At 60.0% G+C, this 17,214-nt stretch overlaps 1 protein-coding gene across 3 annotated transcripts in view; it reads left to right on the forward strand.

Moving 5' to 3' along the window:
- Positions 1 to 11,690, forward strand: part of IL6R (interleukin 6 receptor) — a 39,127-nt gene extending 27,437 nt beyond the window's left edge. For all 3 annotated transcript variants that reach the window (XM_045982244.1, XM_045982246.1, XM_045982245.1), the window contains 4 exons: positions 1,073 to 1,119; positions 2,208 to 2,277; positions 4,435 to 4,528; positions 8,609 to 11,690. In XM_045982244.1, coding sequence (XP_045838200.1) covers positions 1,073 to 1,119; positions 2,208 to 2,277; positions 4,435 to 4,528; positions 8,609 to 8,822 — 425 coding nt within the window. In that variant the 3' untranslated portion in view covers positions 8,823 to 11,690. The remainder of the gene's footprint in view (positions 1 to 1,072; positions 1,120 to 2,207; positions 2,278 to 4,434; positions 4,529 to 8,608) is intronic.
- The last annotated feature ends 5,524 nt before the right edge of the window (positions 11,691 to 17,214 follow it).

A 17,214-nucleotide genomic window follows, 5' to 3' on the forward strand; every position in this document is an offset into this window, starting at 1 on the left:
GAGCATTCCTCCCGTTGCCTGTCACAGCTCAGCCCCGAGTCCCTTGGGCCCACATTTGTCGCGGAGCCCAGCCTCGAATTCCTGCTCTTGCTTCCATGCTTGACCTTTTGCCGCTTGCCGGGCGGTGGTGGGGGGGGGGGTTTAATGCAGAAATCCTGCTCCCAGGAAGGGGGGCTTCGTGTGTGTGCCCAATCCACGTCCCTTCTTGGGCCAAGCGTCTCAAACCCACCCAGGCACATGAGAACTTGTTCAGATGTTTTATTGCAAAAAGGTGAGTGCGAGAACGTTCAGATGCTAATAGTGCTTCTGTCTGGTGACGCGTCCTTGTGTTTCTCCCTGTGTGTGAATGTGTGTTACGGGGTATGATACAATGCACAATAATAATGATACAAATACATTTCTTTTGGGACTTTGGATCTGACCACATGAGCCTTCCATGTCTTGCCTTTTTTTTTTAAGATTTTATTTATTTATTTGACACAGAGAGAGATCACAAGTAGGCAGAGCAGAGGCAGAGAGAGAGGGGGCAGGAGGGGATGCGGGGCTCGATCCCAGGACCCTGAGATCACGACCTGAGCCAAAGGCAGAGGCTTAACCCACTGACCCTCCCAGGTGCCCCAGTCTTGTGTTTTTTATACATTATATCGTCAACGTTTTTCTACTTCATTTATTTATTTTAAATATTTTATTTATTTGAGAGAGAGCGAGAGAGAGAATGTGAACAGGAGGAGGGGAGGGAAGAGGGAATCTTCAACAGGTTCCACATTGAGTGCAGAGCTGGATGTGGTGTTCGATCTCACGACCCTGAGATCGAGACCTGAGCCGAAACAAAGAGTGGGACACGCAACCAAGTGAGCCCCCAGGTGCCCCTTTTCTCATTTATTTTTAGAGACCATTGCCACATCTGGGTATATCCTCATTTATACAGCGAATCCCTTGGGGTTGACGACTTGGTCATTTCTAACGTCAGGCTCTCTTAAGTAAGGTGGCAACGAATTTTCTCTGCTTCTGAGGCCCATCTGATGGGACTTAAGGGTCCGGGGGTCATTCATAGTGCGTCTTCCCTCCACAGAACCCGGGAACCCTCCAGCTGAGAGCGAGGCGTCCTCCTCCACGCAGGTGAGTTCGAGTCCTCATGGGGAGTCAGGGCAGCAGAACCTGGGGAGCAGTTGGGGGCTGGCACCGGGCAAGAGTCGGTTCAAATCCCGGCTCTGGTACTTCACTGGAAATGTGGCATGGGTGTTACTGTCGTTCTTGAGCCTCTGTAAAGCGGGGCAGGGGCGTCCCAGATCTGCCGTGGCCCTCGTGGCGCGTGCGGGGTGCTGGCCCGGCTCACAGGGTCCCTGGGTCTCGTGACTGCTGTGTCACCTCCGAACTGGCGGACGCTGCTGACGGCCTCGCTGGTGACTCAGATTTGGTCCCCCTGAGCCCTTCCTCTGTGGGCTCCTGGTGTCATAATTTTCTGGAAAGAGGATTACCTCCGAAGCTGCTTAGCACATCCTCGGGTAATCCCGTTTCAAGCTGCACGTCCTCCTGGGGTCCTCAGTCCCCGAAGGGCCGGCTGAGCTGTGAGGTTCAGCGCCTCCCGCAGCAAGGTGGCCCCGGGAGGGGGCGCAGGGCCTGGGGCTGTACCCGTACCGACCGTACCGACCACTGGGCTCCCGGGGAAGCCTGCGCAGTGTGGCCCGATGCTCCCGGCCCAGCCGGGCTGTGGGCACGGACGCCGGCAGAGGGCCTGCCCGCTGTGCTCTGCTCTGGGCTCGCACCTGGAGTCTCGTTCCGGTGATGTTAACGTGGTTCAGGGCCAGGAGGGCTGTGCCTGGAAAGGAGGAACAGGACACCCACAGCGGTTCCGAAATCTGTCCAAGGATGCAGAGCTAGTGAGCATAGGTCCAGGGTCCTAGTCTGTTTTCCCCGGGGGATGGTGGCATGCACTCCCTGGGCCGGTGCTGCGTTCGCTGCGTTCGCCTGTCTGTTGACTGTCTCTTCTGGGGAAGGGGCTGCGCCCCCGGCTCTTGGTGGGGAGGCGGATGGGAGAAAGTCCCATCTTGAGCAGCGCATAGATACAACTGGTCACATACTAGTGCAGATGCTGAGTGCCACGGGTCGGAACAGAGAGGTCCTGAGACGGAGGAAAGGTGGTCTTGGAGGGGTGCCAGGGATGGTGGGATCTGCAGAAACCAGCTGGCAGGGAATCTGTCTTTCAGGCGCTGACCACCAGCAAGGACAGTGGAGGTCATTTCTCTGAAAATTCTGCAAATGCAACCAGCCTCTCAGGTAAGGACTGGGTGTTTTTTCTTCTGGGCTAAGGGGCACAAAATGCTTCTCTGCAGAAAGTCCTTTCTGACTTGGAAATGCTGCCAGAAGGCCAGTCTGCAGAAGGAAGGGGGCAGTGGCAGAAATGTTCTTTTATGGCCGTGTCTGTGCAAGCCTGACATCGTTTGCTGAACGATGGTGAGGGAACCATAAGCAGAAGGGCACAGACCAGTGATAGGCGCCTCAGTTGGCCCAGAATACAAATGCCTGTGCCACAGACCATGTTACCGGAGTCTGGAATGGAATACATCTTGGGGAAGCCTTTATTTTAGGTGCCCTTGACCCCAGAGGTCTGCTTTGTTGCCTGGAAGACCAGGAAAGCTTCCCAACATTTGCACCAAGAAGAGCCCTGGGTCTGCCGGAGCGGGACTCCCAGGGTCCGGGCTCTGGGGCCTCAGCCTTGGGGCAGCTCTGCCGGCTCTGGGCTTTCTGAGGCCATCCTTGACCTCTGCTCCCATGTAGACTGCCTGGCGGAGGTCTGTACCCTCCCCCCTTCTCTCTGGGGCTCTGCTCTGTGGGGTCAGGCTCGGACAAAGAGGACAGTGTAAGAGGAACAGAGGGCAGCCTGGGAGACAGGCCAAAACAGAGGCGGAGATAAAGCAAAGGGCTGCTGAGAGATAGCAGAGGGCGTGTCCAGTTGGGGGAATAGCAGAAGGTTCCCGGCCTTGAGTGATGGTGGGGAGAGTCGGGGGGCCAGGGTGGGGCTCCAGGGCTCCGGTGGGGATGGGCCCTTGGGGGACAAGCTTCTCTAGCTGGATCTGTAACAGGAAAGGCCATCTGTGGGCTGATGACTCCCAGACTCAGATCCCGCATCTGATAGCCCAGACTCAACTATCCGGTAGCCTGGGTAACCTGCCAGGGGCGTGATCCTAGAAATTACAAGCTTAGGCAGGTCATGCTCTCAGGGTCCTGGGATCGAGCCCCGCATGGGGCTCTCTGCTCAGCAGGGAGCCTACTTCCTCTCTCTCTACCTGCCTCTCTGCCACTTGTGCTCTCTCTCTCTCTGTCAAATAAATAAATAAAATCTTTAAAAAAAAAAAATTACAAGCTTAGGTCTGAAGCCGCCTCTGCTTGCCAGCCCGGATCCGTTCTCCGTCTTCCTGATCTTGGAGACCGGCAGCACGTTCATGGGGTTGCTCCAGCCTGGGACCAGGCAGGCTTCCTCCACCGGCGCCGGTTTCCAGTCCCTTCGCAGGCCCCGTTGTACCTGGAGACACTTCTGGGAGTTGCCCTTCTCACTCCCTCCACCCTGTTGCTGCCACTGCCTCTCCCCTTTCCTGAGGGACTTAGGAGCTGCCCGCTGGTCTCCCGGCTTTCGCTGTTAATGCCCAAGAGACTCTTGTGACCAGCGGCCAGGGGACTCTGAAATCCCATGTCCAAGCTCTAGTCTCCGGGGGTCAGGACCCCACCCTTAACCTCGCCGCCTCTACTCTCCCGTCACTCGCTCTGCCTCCTTGCTCTGCGGCACATGCCCTACCTCAGGGCCTTGGCACAGTTGCCCCCCGTGGCCAGCTGCTTCACACACCCAGGTCTCTGCTCAGATGCCCCTTGTCAGGGGGCCTGTCCCGGTCACCCCTGTTCTTCCTCTGATTTTCATCATTGCCCTGTCACGACTGAGGTCATAGTACAGATTTGTCTTTCCCTTGATTAGAATGTAAAGTCCAGGGGGGCCCCTGGGGGACTCTGTCGGTTGAGCACCCGACCCTTGGTCGCAGCTCGGGTCTTGATCTCAGGGTCGTGAGTTCAAGACCCACACTGGGTTCCACACTGCTTGAGGACCGAGTGGAGGGACAGCTGAGACATGTCGTCCTCAGTGGGACCCCCAGAGCCTTCGGAGTCCTGCGTCCCCTGTGCTTCGTGGGGACAGGCCGAGCCCCACGAGAAAGGCCATGCTGACTGGGAGGAGGTCTGTGACCACAGGAGCTTGGAGGCTCTGAGCTCGAGGTGCCTCTCTTCCTCCTCCCAGCTCCGGGGGTGGAATCCTGGGGTCCCGTCTTCCCGGGTCGGGCGGGAGCGCTGGCCGGCGCCGTCCCCTCCTGCGGCGCTGTGGTTCCTCCGGGGCTCCGGACAGTCCCGCTCAGCGGCTTCCCTCCCCCTTCCTGCTCCTGTTTCTCCTAGTGCAAGACTCGTCTTCAGGGCCGCTGCCCACCTTCCTGGTGGCCGGAGGAAGCCTGGCCTTCGGGACGCTGCTGTGCGTCGGCGTCGTGCTGAGGTGAGCGGGGCTGGGGGGCTCGGGAGGCCTGGGGGGCCGCCGCCTCACCTGGCTGATGCGGGGTGAATCAGAGGGACCGACGCGATTGGATGACACGTGAGATGAGGAGAAGGAAGGGGGCACGTCCAGGGTGACTCTCGGGTCTCTGGCCTCGGCAGTTGGGCGGACGGCCGTGTCGTCACCCTGGAGGAGACGCTGGCGGGGGGCACAGCCGAGCACAGCAGCGACTCGACTTCGGGAGCGCGGCGTTTGCGTTTGGGAGACGGCGGGGGTCACTGCCCGCGCGTGGGCGGGTGTGGACGAGGCTGTGACGGTCCCTGTGGGATTCGGAGCTTGAAAACTTGCGTGGACGCGGAGGGACCGGGAGGCCTGTTTGCTGAAGCTGAGGGGAGGGGGCGGCGTCCCTCAGGCTGCCGTGTCATGTGACCTTGCCTGTCCCCCAAGAGCCACATGCCGGCGTGGTTGTAGGGCCACATGAGAAACCCCACGGGAGTCTGTGAACAGGCAGGTGCGAGGGGCCTAGCCAGCCCCGTTGGAGACGGTCCATGTCCCAGAACAGGCAGCCCCGGAGGCTCCCTGCCCAGTGCTCTGTCCGGGCGCATCCTCGGCCGTGTCGCTCCGTGTCTCTCTCTCTCTGGTGGCTGGTGGTTTTGTCACTTTGCAGGCTTGTGGACGCGTCCGCCGGCCCCACGCCTGTAGGGCGGGTGAGGAAACCTGCCGCGCTCCCCACTGGACGGCGGGGCCTTGCGATGGTGCCGGAGCCGGAGACCGGGGGCCGCGGGCCGGGCGAGGGGGGCTCTCGGGCAGGAGACAGCGTCGGTCTGTCCCTCTTGCCTCGTGTGCGGCTTTCTGAGGTTCTTGCCGGCGACGGTGAGGGGAGGTTTTAGGGTGTCTGGGAGGAAGGGATAGAGACATTTCCTCACCCGGGGGCCCCCCCAGACCCTGAACCAGCTTTGGTGCCAAGGTGGTGTGGCTTGGAAGGTGGCGAGGTGACGTCTCAGCGGTTCTGCGCGTCCGCTCCGCGGCCCCAGGGAAGGGTTTGCTGCCCAGGGCGTGTGCGGGAGGTAAGGCCCCGCGCGTGTGCACGTTGGCCCGGGGGTGCTCAGAGCTCACCGTCTCGTGCGGACCAGAGCCGGCCTTGCCAGCGGGCTGCGTCCATCCTCCTCCCTCCGGGGGACCCGCCACACACCCTCCAGAGTGCCTGACAGTGTGTCCGCCTGGCGGATGAGGAGGCGGGAGCTGGGAGGCTTGGGCAGCCGACGGCTGGGGCTGAGGAAGCCGACCCTGGCCTGAAGCTCTTTGCACGGGGCCTCCCGAGTCCGTTAGTCGGGGACACGAGATGGCTTGTCCAGGGGCGCAAGCTTGTTGCCAGCAGAGCCAGGACTAGGCCCTGAGTCCCGCGTCCCTGCCCACGAGGCTGTCGGCTGAGAGGCGGGCGCCGTCGCCGTGTGCGGGAGCCCCGATGGCGGAGCACGGGCCCGGGGACCGACTGGCCCGCTCCTCAGACACGGTGTGCTCAGCCGTGGGCGGTTTTGGGACACGGGCTGGGCGCTGCATGGCCAGCGTCTGGGAGCGTGAACGGGCCGTGCCCTGTGTTGCCGCATCAGGGACCTGTCTGCTCGCCGGTGAATTTCTGTTTTCTCTTGTGTTTGGCAGATGCATTGGGGACCAGGCCAGTTATTTCAAGTGTGACAACCTCTCCCCTCCCCAAAGCCCACATGTCAAGAAAGGTGCATAAACTTGGGGAAACGGGAATTTGGAAGAGTCGTGGTGCCGCAGGGATGGCCCCGGTTCACCTGGCGGAAGGCGACAGGCGGGCTGATGCACAGCCTGCCCGCCCTGTCCCGGTGTTTTTCTGTGTAACGTGTTTATTTTGCATCTCGAAGCATAGTTTCTCCTAAACGTTTTCTCACCGTTATCAGTGACAGAAAACTTGCAAATGTGCCGCTGAAGACGGGTGTGGTGCCTTTGGACGCCAGGGCTCTAAGTCGTGGCTGCTTAAACCCTTGTTTGTGACCCAACTGTGACTCAACTGTGTCTTGGTCCAGTAGTTGAAGCCACTTCTGAAAACATGGGGCGCTCCGGTGGCCGGCCACGGGGGCGGCTGTGTCCCTGGGTGCTCCCCGAGTCACTCCTCATGAGGGCTTGGTCTCTCCGTGTCATTTGTTTAAAAGGTGACGGTCGTCGTGTGGTTTATAAAATTTTGTTGCATTTGCAGCCCTTTTCTTCAAGTAAAACGTCACGAGGCACAGTCGGGTAAGGCCAAGAGAAGGCGCCGGCTGGGGAGTTTGGGGCCTGGCAGCGGGTCCCGCCCCCTCTAGCCCCGGACCCCTGGACCCCCGCCCCAGCCAGAACAGTACCTGTGCTGGACGCCCCAGCCGGGCTCCCCCGAAGGTGCGTTGAGCTCAGTGATTTTTAGGAAGCGTCTCGTTTACTTGGAGCGTTTCGAGAGGAGAAAAGCTCTTCTTTCTCATTTACACCAGTCTCTTGCTTTGGAGAAAGAGGTCGGACGCTGCTTTCCCTGGAGCCTAGGTAACGCCCATAGAGACTTTAAAAGAAATTACGATATTGCTTAGTTGCTACACAGTGACAGCTGGAAAGAAGAAACAATCACGGGTTACCCGAAGACCCCACTGTCGATTTTTAAAAACGTGAGTGTGACCAAAGTCCAGCACACACCCAGGAAGCTGAGGTCCCGAGTGTGCGGCTCCTGAGCATGCTGGAGGTGTGCACAGCCTCGCACGCGCACCCGGAGACGAGGTCGTGTGGAGGGGAGCTTGCCGCACAGCTCTCCTGGGGTTTCCACGTCTCTGTGAGGACTCGGCCTCCACGCCCGAGTCCTGCTTTTTACCTTTAGTATCAGCTAGAACAGAAACACGTTTCCACCATGAAAACTGGCTTACCTGGATGCAGGACGCCTCGTGGGCCTGCCCGGCACCTCACACGGGCGTGCCCTGGCCTGGGGGGGTGGGTCTCGTTCTCATAGACAGTGTGGAACGGCCTCGTGTGTCAAGCGTTGCTTTCCTCCGGGTGCGTCCCCGGAAGCCGAGCTCCTGGGTCGGAGGGTCTGAGTGCTCTGGAAGCTTGTGTGTCCTGAGGGAGGGCTGTCCCCCGCCCCGGCCTAGCGGCCGCGGAGCCCCTGCTGCGGGGGTGCCGCTGCCCGAGCGGGGAGCCGCGGCCACACTCCACACATTGTTTATTCCATCTGATCCCAGGCCGGATGCCAGGGGCCGATCTGGAGCCAACTCTCAGTGGTTTATCGTCACCGGGACAGGAATAGCCTGTTGATATAAAAAGAAGCCCAAGGAAAACCCCCGAACCTTGTTTTTGACCTTGGTTTCCCTCCTCCCTCCAAGACTTTCCCGGAGCGGCTGATGTTGGGACTGAGGGTCAGTGGGGGACCGTGCAGAGCAGGGGATGGGGTCCAGGGGCCTCGGGAAGGGGCCCTGGTGCAGCTCTGGAGGTGGCTGTGTCCGGCTCATGCTCGGCTCTGCCGGCGCTGCTGCTGGGCTCCTGAGCTGCGGGCCCAGCGCGGAGCTGCTGAGGGAAGCTGTGATGGCAGAGATGTCTATCTCCTTCCTGTTCGGCGTCCCCTTTCCTGCCCGATGAGTCACTTGGGCCTGCGCCGTGCCCATGGCAGGGCCCGGGAGGACCCGCCCGAGGAGCAGGGCTACTGACGGGGGCGGCCCTTGCCCGCTGCGCATTCCTGCCCCCGCCTGCCTTCGCCTGCCCCGGAGGCGAGGGGCCCTTCTCCCTCCGCATGGGAGAGTCCTCTCCGCTTCTGTAAGTAAATGCATTTGGGACCAGCGAGGTGTACCAGGCTCGGGAACAGGACCAGTCAAGTCCCTAGTGCTGTAAGGGACAGTCGTGGTCACGTAGGCCTCGGTTTCCCCATTTGTCAGCGGGACCAGCAATGCCGGCTGCCCCCGGAGTGTCGCTGAGAGCCCCGGCTCTTGAGAGAGCCGTGTGCCTCTCTGAGGGTGATGCTGTCCCTGTTCTGAGCCGAGAGCTGCTCTTTCTCACTTGGCTCCTCACGGGGGGAGCTAAGCACCTGTGTGGTTTGTCTTTGTCCCCGCGAAGGTTCAGGAAGACGTGGAGGCTGCGTGCGCTGAAGGACGGCAAGGCGAGCGGCCACCCGCCGTACTCACTGGGACAGCTGGTCCCCGAGAGGCCCAAGCCCACCCCGGGGCTGGTGCCCCTCATCTCCCCGCCAGTGTCCCCCAGCCGACCGGATGCCAGGAGCCCACAGAGCCCTTATGACGTCAGCAACAGAGACTACTTCTTCCCCGGGTAGCGGCTGCGCGGCGCCGGGCCGGCGGGGGAGTGACGAAGCCAGGCCGGCTCGTCTCAGGTGTGGGGCCCCACGGAGGGCATCACGTCCCCAAACGGGGTTGCTGCCTCTGCCCCTTGGAACCGCCTTTCCCCAGTGCCTGAAGGGGCTGGAGTCCACGCGGGACCCCCAGAGAAGGCAGGTCACCGTTGTGCTGGACACTTGGGTGGACGGCTGCGGGACAGATTTCCAGCCGCGACTCCCCGGGCACCTGCTGGCCCGTCCCGCAGCTCCGCCTTCCCGTCCCTCTCTCGGAGCCACCTGCCTTCTCGGTTTCATCTTTGTAGGCCTCAGGCCTTCTTCCCCGCACAGGGGGCTGGTGTAGTCTCTCAGGGCCTGGTGGTTTGAAGCGGAATTGTATAGTTCCTCATTGGCATTTTGCTAAATGTGAAGGGCGAGCCTCGGCCCTCACCGCATCCAGGAGCTGGTGCACAGCTTGAGGTCCCCCCGGCTCCCGGGACTCAGGAGGAGAGAGGCAGAGGACGGCGGGGCTTGGAGACCGGCCTCTGTGGGCACCGGCCTCAGGAAGCCCCCCCTGCTCCCCCTGCTGCCCCGAGAGGAGGACCAGCAGCAGGGGGTGCGGGGGGACAGCGGTCGCCACGGCTGCTCCCCAGCTTCCTCTGCTCTGTTTTCAGTTGAGCCCAAGAAGCAAGGGGAGATGAGGTCATGTGAAAAGACAAAAAGAACCCGGCAAGAATGTGTTTTGACTTTTTCTTTAAACTGCTGTTTTATCTAGAGGTGGGCGGAGCCAGTGTCTGCGCACGAATAACTTGGGGGAAAAGCACAATCACCTTGTTTAGCACAAAACTGAGTCAGGTGTGAAGGAGGAGAAGAGACCATTTTCCTTCCAGAGCAGGAAGTCCCGTTTCTACATTGTGTTTGTGGGAACGTAGTGTGTGTCTCACCTGACTTAGGAGAAAGCAGCCGCTGTCCCCCAGGCAGCCTGGAGGAGGGGGTGTCCAGACCCCCCCCCCCCCCGCCACAGAGCCCTTCTGGGAGGGGCCCTTCCAAAGTCCCCTGACGGGGCGTACTGAGTTCCGCGATGTGATTCGGCTCTGCCAGGACGGGAGCATTGACAGACCGCGGCCGCTGGCCGCCCCGGCACCTGGGGCTGCGCGGGGGTCACCGGGCTGGGGCCCTCAGGCAGCACGGGGTGTCCCAGAACCAAGCTGGGAGTACAGGCTGCCTCGCGACCACCGTGGAACAGCCCAGATGGCAGACTTCCCTAGCGGCCGCCTCCTTAGAGGAGCAGCCGCAGCAGCAGGCAGGTGGGCAGAGGGCGCAGATGGCCCGTTGGCTCCGGGTTTGCCCGGCGCCGGTGCTGCGGTCCCGCGGCCACTCGGGTCCCTCGGGTCCCTCGGGTTGGGGCCACCGCCTCTGGTTGACCAAAGTCGGCCAGGCTGTTGTTGTCCTTCTCGAGTTTCTTTGAGAACGGCAGAAATGCTGTCAAAGGGAAACTTACAGGAGGAGAATGTGCCTGAGAGAGGTCTTCACCTCCGGGAGGCTGGGTTTCGCCAGGGCGCGGGCGGGCCGAGCAGAGAGGCCGGAAGATGGGCCCGCAGATAGCGCCCGGCCGGCTGCTTTGATCTCCAGACCGTTCCTGCTCTCGCTATGACTGTAACGAAACTGCCGTTTGTTTTGGATCGGAGAGGCCTTTCCCTTGAGTTCATATAAGCTAGTGAAGATGAAGGAGCAGTGTTTTCCCCGGGCTGTAGGCTCTGCCCCCGGCGCAGGTGCACCTGCTCAGCCTGGTGCCAGTGGTCCCAGCCGTGGCCACCGCCCCTGTGTCCTGCGGGGCACCTACTGCCTGTTCTCCCTCACATGTTACCCGCCCCCGCCCCGGACCTGGAGCACAGCCTGACGTGGGAGGACGGCTCCTCTTGCTGGGTGGGCCGAGCTGAAAACCTGCTGGTCCGAGGTCTTAGTCTGGTCAGTAATTCTCGCAGCATTATTGAAAATTCTTTGAAATGTCAACGGGTAGCATTGAGTGGACCGACGAAGCCTTAGGTGACCCTGAGAGCTCTCTGCTCTGACGAGGTCCTGCCCTGGAGGCCTGTTTGCCAGGCTGGGCCGTCTGGGGGCAGGACTCCCAGAGAAGGGGGTGGCGCACGTGGAGGTGAGCAGAGCGGTGTGGGGCGGGCTGGGCCGGGCCACGGTCTGTGGCTTTCCTGCAGAACGGTCAGGGAGGTCTTGCCACCTCAGAGGTACCGAAGGTTGACCCACGTGGGGAGGAGTCTGTCCTCTGGTCTCACGTGGAATTGGTGAGAAGCGTCTTCGTTTGGAGAAGCAGGTGTGCCGGGGGGCCCCTCAGAGGTCACGCTGGCTTTCCCACGTGGCAGGCGGCCGTGGGGGCGTCGTTGGGACGCAGGCCAGCTGGTTGGGGATCTGCGCCAGCGTCTTGCCTGTGTGTCCCCTGCGTCCCTCCAGCATTGCGCCCTCGGTGTGGCCTGGCGGCGGAGCCGGGAGTTTGTCTGACGACCGCAGTGGCGGTGACGGACACCGCAGTTTTCTGAGCCTGAGCCGCAGCGAGGGTCTGCCGCGGACCGGACAGCGCGCAGTGGGGCTGCGAATGGGCGGAAACTGTGTTGGATGGGGATCACACGTTGTCAAATGTAATACCTCAGCTCTTTTTCTTTCTTTCTTTTTGAGAAAAATAATAGTTTTAATTTTTGTTTTTATCGTTTCCTAATTACCTGAAAGCAAATACCAAAGGTTGATGTCTGTATATGGGGCAAAGGGTCAGTATCATGTTTTTCAATATTTTTCTTTTTATCAGCTGTTTTCCATTCAAAGTGAAAATTGTAAATGTTTGAAATAAATAATTTCTAAAAATGTGCCTGAGACGGAATCATGCTTTGGGCCCTTGGGCTGTTTGGAGGGAAGACTTGCCCAGTTAGGAGGCGGGAACAGGCTTGAAACGAAGTGCCCGCCCCCCCGGGCACGGTTGAGTTACCTCTAGAAGGAGGTTCCAGAAATGGTAGCAATTTCTCGAGAGACTTCAGTTATGAAAATGTTTCCCAAAATGAGTCCTGGGGTTTCTGGAAGGGCGTGGGTGCTCCGGCTGCGTTGAGCCTGGCAGCCTGGGGCCGGCATGTGGGGAAGGAAGAGGACGGGCCTCTGCTCATCGGATGTTTATGGAAAGGGGTGGGAGCGGTGTCACAAAGGGACCCTCCTGTTCCTCGGCCTCGGCCTGTCCCTTTTGGAAGGGTTTTTGGCAGGAAAACCTGGGGTCACAGCCCTCCCCTGTCTTCAGACAGGGAAGCCATCGTGCGGCTGCCCGGTGGATGAGAGCCAGGCCGGGAGCGCAGAGACAGTGCAAGTTGGCCTGGAAGCCACAGGGCCGTGCCTGCCCACCCACCATCCCCGTGAGGCCGGTCCCCATGGTGCAGAAAGTGCCCCAGGAAACAGATGTCTCCCCTGGTGGCTGGGCTGTGTGAGCCGAGCCGGGCGCGGGCATGAGGACAGGAAATGGAAGGAAGAACGTGTCCTGCCCAGCGAGGCTGTTGGACTGATGGGGTCATGAGGCGCTCCCCGCCAGAACCCAGGAGCCATGAGTGAGCATCGCGGGTGTCGCGGGACAGCACCCAGTCACTGGCCGGTGGCGGAGGGAAATGCTCCAAGCAGGAGGAGACCAGGGCTTTCCCCATGTCCAAGAGAAGGGCAGGCCGCAGGCAGGAAGCTTTCCTGAGCTGCCGCTGGAGGGGTCCTGGGGCTCGGGGTGGCCCCCGGTGCCATGGGAGCCCCGAGGGGCTGCGCACACATGGTGACAGCCGCTGACCTTGAGCCCTGTGCTGTCCTCACATGCTGACCAGTCCCTCATGTCTCGTGGATGTCCCTGCTTGTCACTCACAGCACAGACGAACCCACACCCTAGCCAGGTCTGACTTCACACCAGTAGTTCTGGGTGATAATCCGAAACGTGGGCAACATTGCGTAAAATCCTGGCACATTCGCACCCCAGATGTGTGTAATACTCACGTGAGCATGTCCTAACACAACCTCAGATCACACTGCACGGCGGCCGGCGTTCACAGGGGGCGTGCCGCACACTGGAAGCGCCGGGAGGACTTGGTGAAGAATTCCTCGGGAGGACGGCGGCGCGGTGTTTGGTTTCCAAGTTGAAGTGTGGGGCAGGAGGGTTTTGAAATGTTGGATGTTGTAAGCGTGATCCCTGGGAGTCCGTGCCCAGCGAAGAAGGGGGCAGTGGGGAGGCAGGCAGCACCCCGCAGACCCTGCTTGGCAATGGGAGGGAGCACAGCGGGGACCGGCAGGGACTCCTGTTAGCAGGCCCAGTGTGGGCGCAGAAGGCTAAGTAATGGCCGGACGGCTCGGAGGGAGGTGGTGAGGAACCCCCGGATGACCATGGCCCTTTCTAGGGTGACGTGGCTGCAGGGGGCGGCCCACGTGATCATCTCCACGGAGGACGGAGCGGGTCTGGGGGTCGGGAGCTGCTTGGGCGCCGGCAGCAGACGTCTGGCCGCCGGCTGTGCTGTCTCCCTGCTGCGCAGCCGGCGCTGAGGGTCGCTGTGCCGGGGACCGGAGCTCGAGGCCGGAGGTGGGATTCCGTGGCAACGTGTGGTGTTAACTGGGAAACAATCTGTGGGCAGCAAAGGGGGACCTGCCCTGCTGGTCAGCTGGAAGTCCACGGCCCCTTCTTGGTAGAAAGGGTCTGCAGAAATCAGCCAAGAGTAACGGCTGCCCTTGGGAGCCTCCACCCCGGCCTTCACAAACGGGGTTTGCTTTCTCAGCCAACGGCGCCGCAAGGAAAGTGTTCTCGCCGCTCCCAGGGGAGGCGGCCGGGGTGAGGGCAGCCGGCCGGACCGAGTGGAGAGCCCGACCGAGGCCGTGAACCGGGTCTGCTTGAGTCCAAGACCGGTCAGTGCTCTGTCGCGCCGTGGCTCAGCCTCCCACCCCTCCCCGGCACTGGCGACCACCGGCGTGGCCTCTTTCCAGCCCCCGTGCGGGTGGGGTGCAGGCCCACTCACCCCAAGGCCCCATGTGGTTGGTCACCCTGTCGTGCGAGCGGGTGCTGGAGGCCAAGCCTGTGGGAGTCGGGAGCCCACAAGGCACGTCCCTGCGGCAGCCAAACCCCAAGAGATGAGCTGTGGACGCGGGGGTCGCTGCCAGTTCTTATGGTGACCAGCCTTGGTGGGAAGCCGAATCAAACCGCCCCCTCCCCCATCGGTACCAGCTCTCGCTTCCGAGCTCTGCGTGGATGGTCCGGTTTTCTGCAGCTGCTTCCTTGGTGGACACTTGGGTGAACTCCCTTGAAATGCTCCCTGTGTGCTCATGGGGACCGGAGTAACCCACTCTCTCTGGAAGGTCGTGGTCACCATACTGGAAGTGGCGCTTCTCTGGACGGTGCGACTTCTGAGGACAGTTTCCCCACCCGCAGTGCTGGCTGCCGGGGCACAGGAGGGACCAGAGCATCCTCGGGCTGCTGGCCGTCTGCCAGAGTTCATGAGCAGAGTTCATGCTCCCTCTGGGAGCAGACGGCCAGTGTGTTGTGGGGGTTGGGGGACGGGTCCGGGGAGTGTGGCTGCATGGGCGCAGCTTGGCTGGGCTGCTGGTGGGGGCTTGGGGGCTGCCTCGTGCACACACTGGCTTGAACAATTTTGTGATACTCGAAAGCAAGGAAGTCACTAAAGACTAGATACCCAACTTTGCAATGCACATGAAACAGTTTTTCATGGGCATATATGTTTCTACAGTTAAAGAAAGCTTTTCGTTAAGCGCTTATAAGCCCCCTGCACAGCTCAGCCACACTGTGCCGTGAAGAGTGTTGGTTGAGAAGTCGGAGAAGTAGGTGGGGACCAGAGGCCACACGCAGCAGGACGGGGACAGCTGGGGCAAAGCGGCCAGAGTCTTAGGTCTGAGTCTCTCCAAAGCCTTGACGTTCTCCATTTAAGAAAATGCAAGGGGGCACCTGGGTGGCTCAGTGGGTTAAGCCTCTGCCTTCAGCTCAGGTCATGATCTCAGGGTCCTGGGATCGAGCCCCGCATCGGGCTCTCTGCTTGGCGGGGAGCCTGCTTCCCCCTCTCTCTCTGCCTGCCTCTCTGCCTACTTGTGATCTCTGTCAAATAAATAAATAAAATCTTCAAAAAAAAAAAAATGCAAGGACGTTGGGGAGAATGGTTCACTTGCAAACATGCCATTTAGAACAATCCAAAACGAATATAAACACATCTCCTCCTTTTTTTAAAGATTTTTTTATTTTTATTTTTTTGAAGATTTTTAACTTATTTGACAGAGAAAGACACAGTGAGAGAGAGAACACAAGCAGGGGGAGTGGGAGAGGGAGAAGCAGGCTTCCTGCTGAGCAGAGCCCAGGATCATGACCCGAGCCGAAGGCAGGTGCTCAACCGATTGAGGCCCCCAAGGGCCCCAGATTTTATTTTTTAGAGTAATCTCCACACCCGATGTGGGGCTCGAACTCACAGCTCGGAGGTGGAGCTGTGTGGAGGATGGAGGCCGCAGGGCCCTGAGCAAGTGTCTGAACTGTCCTTAATGTAAACTGAGTTTCTCGCTCGTGGACAACCGCTGGTTGACACCCTGATGGTTTAAGCCTCCACGTACGCATACTAAGGCACCTTCTGGCTTAATCCACGCTGGTGGTCCTGGTTATGAACCCCAGTGGGCAGGCTCTGAATCAGTAAAATGTCCGCGGGAGGCATCTGGGTCCGCAGCAAGCGGAGGGCGTGGCTGGCACCCGGGGATTCCCATTCTGGGGCTCCTTGTGGGTTTGGGAAGTGATGATCTATGTGCTCCTGAGAGCATCTCCTCTGCAGCTGATGGCGTGTGGGCTGTCAGGGTTTCCGGCCACGCAGCTCGGTGCTGCAGCCTCTCCCGAGCGGGGGAAAGGCGAGGCCCTCAGACCCAGCGCGGGCTTGTCTGGTGGTAGCCACCAGGCCTCAAACCCGATTCCATGTCCCCGGCCCGGAAGAGAGAGCACGTTGGTCTCTGATGTCTGCAGCACTGGGCCTTGTTTCTAGTTGTTTTTTCCTCCCCCCTGTGGTAGAAGACACATAACAAAATTTTCCAATTGAGCCCTTTTTCTTTTTTATGAAGATTTTATTTATTTGCGAGAGAGACCAGGAGCAGGTGGGTGGGGAGCGGCAGGCAGAGGGGGAGAGAGAAGCGGGCCCCGCACCGAGCGGGGCGCCTGATGGGGGCAGGCATGTGCTGGGTGCACATGGGTCACAGCCCAGGACCCCAGGGTCACAACCTGAGCTGAAAACAGACGCTTCCCGGACCGAGCCACCGGGCGTCCCTCCACTGAACCGTTTCTAAGCGGACAGGTCAGTGGTGTGAAGCCCACTGACGTGGATGCGCACACAACCTCCAGAACGTTCCATCTTGCAAAACCGGAACTCCGAGCTATTAAAGAACTCCCCATGTCCCTGCTCTCCCCAGGCCCCGTGCCCAGCACTCCGTTTCCGTGAATTTGACTGGGTTTCTCATAGAAGTGGAGTCTTACATACTGTCTTGCTGGGACTGGCTCACGTCACGCCACAGGATGTCCTCAGGCTCCATCCTCGCTCTCCGGAGGAGAGCTCTCAGATTTTCCTGGGAGGCGGATCCCCCATTGTGTTTGGCTGGCACTGCGGGTTTCTGCATCCATCCGTCCGCCCGCCTGTCTGCGGGGACTTGCTTGGTTTCCACTTCTTGGCTACTGCGTTTTTTTTCAAATGTTATTTTTCTCTTGCTAACTAAAGCCAAGCGTCTCGTTGAAAACCTTCGTCCCGCTGGTTTGGTTGTGTTCTTCGAGCGTGGGGGCTTCTACCAGCCTCCTGTGTGGACAGGAACGTGCAGGAGGCTGCGGTCTGCACCCCAGCACGCACTCCGCGACCAACCCAGGACCGGTATTGGGTTCTTACGAGTGTCCTGATCTGAACAAGGCCGCCCCGGCTCAGCAGGTGAGGGGTTAAGGGCAGACACTGTTGAAGCAGCTGGGGTGATGCAGTGAGGTCTAGTCTCGTTGCTCACACTGCGACCTTCCACAGGGTTGGGATGTGACACGCGACAGTGCCGAACCCTGGGACCTTACACACACAGGCACCACCTGGACTCTGAGAAGCGTTACTCTGATTGCTCCCAGCAGTCAGTGGGGGTGTCTGACATTTCTGTGACACAGGCGGGCCAACTCGGCAGGCACTCCTACCACCTAGTGGCAGTTTATGTGAATGTTCAATGGAAATTAAAAATTTGATCCTGAAAGACTCAGTGCCATGGCCTTCTAGAACCTTCTAGAACCTCAGGTGGATGTATTTGTGTTTCTAGATAGTAGCTCCCACTGGTGGTGCTTGGTCGTGGCTGAGGACCGAAATCACCTCCGAGAAGTTTGAAAAATGACAGG

This window comes from Meles meles, chromosome 17 (genome assembly GCF_922984935.1).
Source record: "Meles meles chromosome 17, mMelMel3.1 paternal haplotype, whole genome shotgun sequence".
In the NCBI taxonomy this organism is placed as follows: domain Eukaryota; kingdom Metazoa; phylum Chordata; class Mammalia; order Carnivora; family Mustelidae; genus Meles; species Meles meles.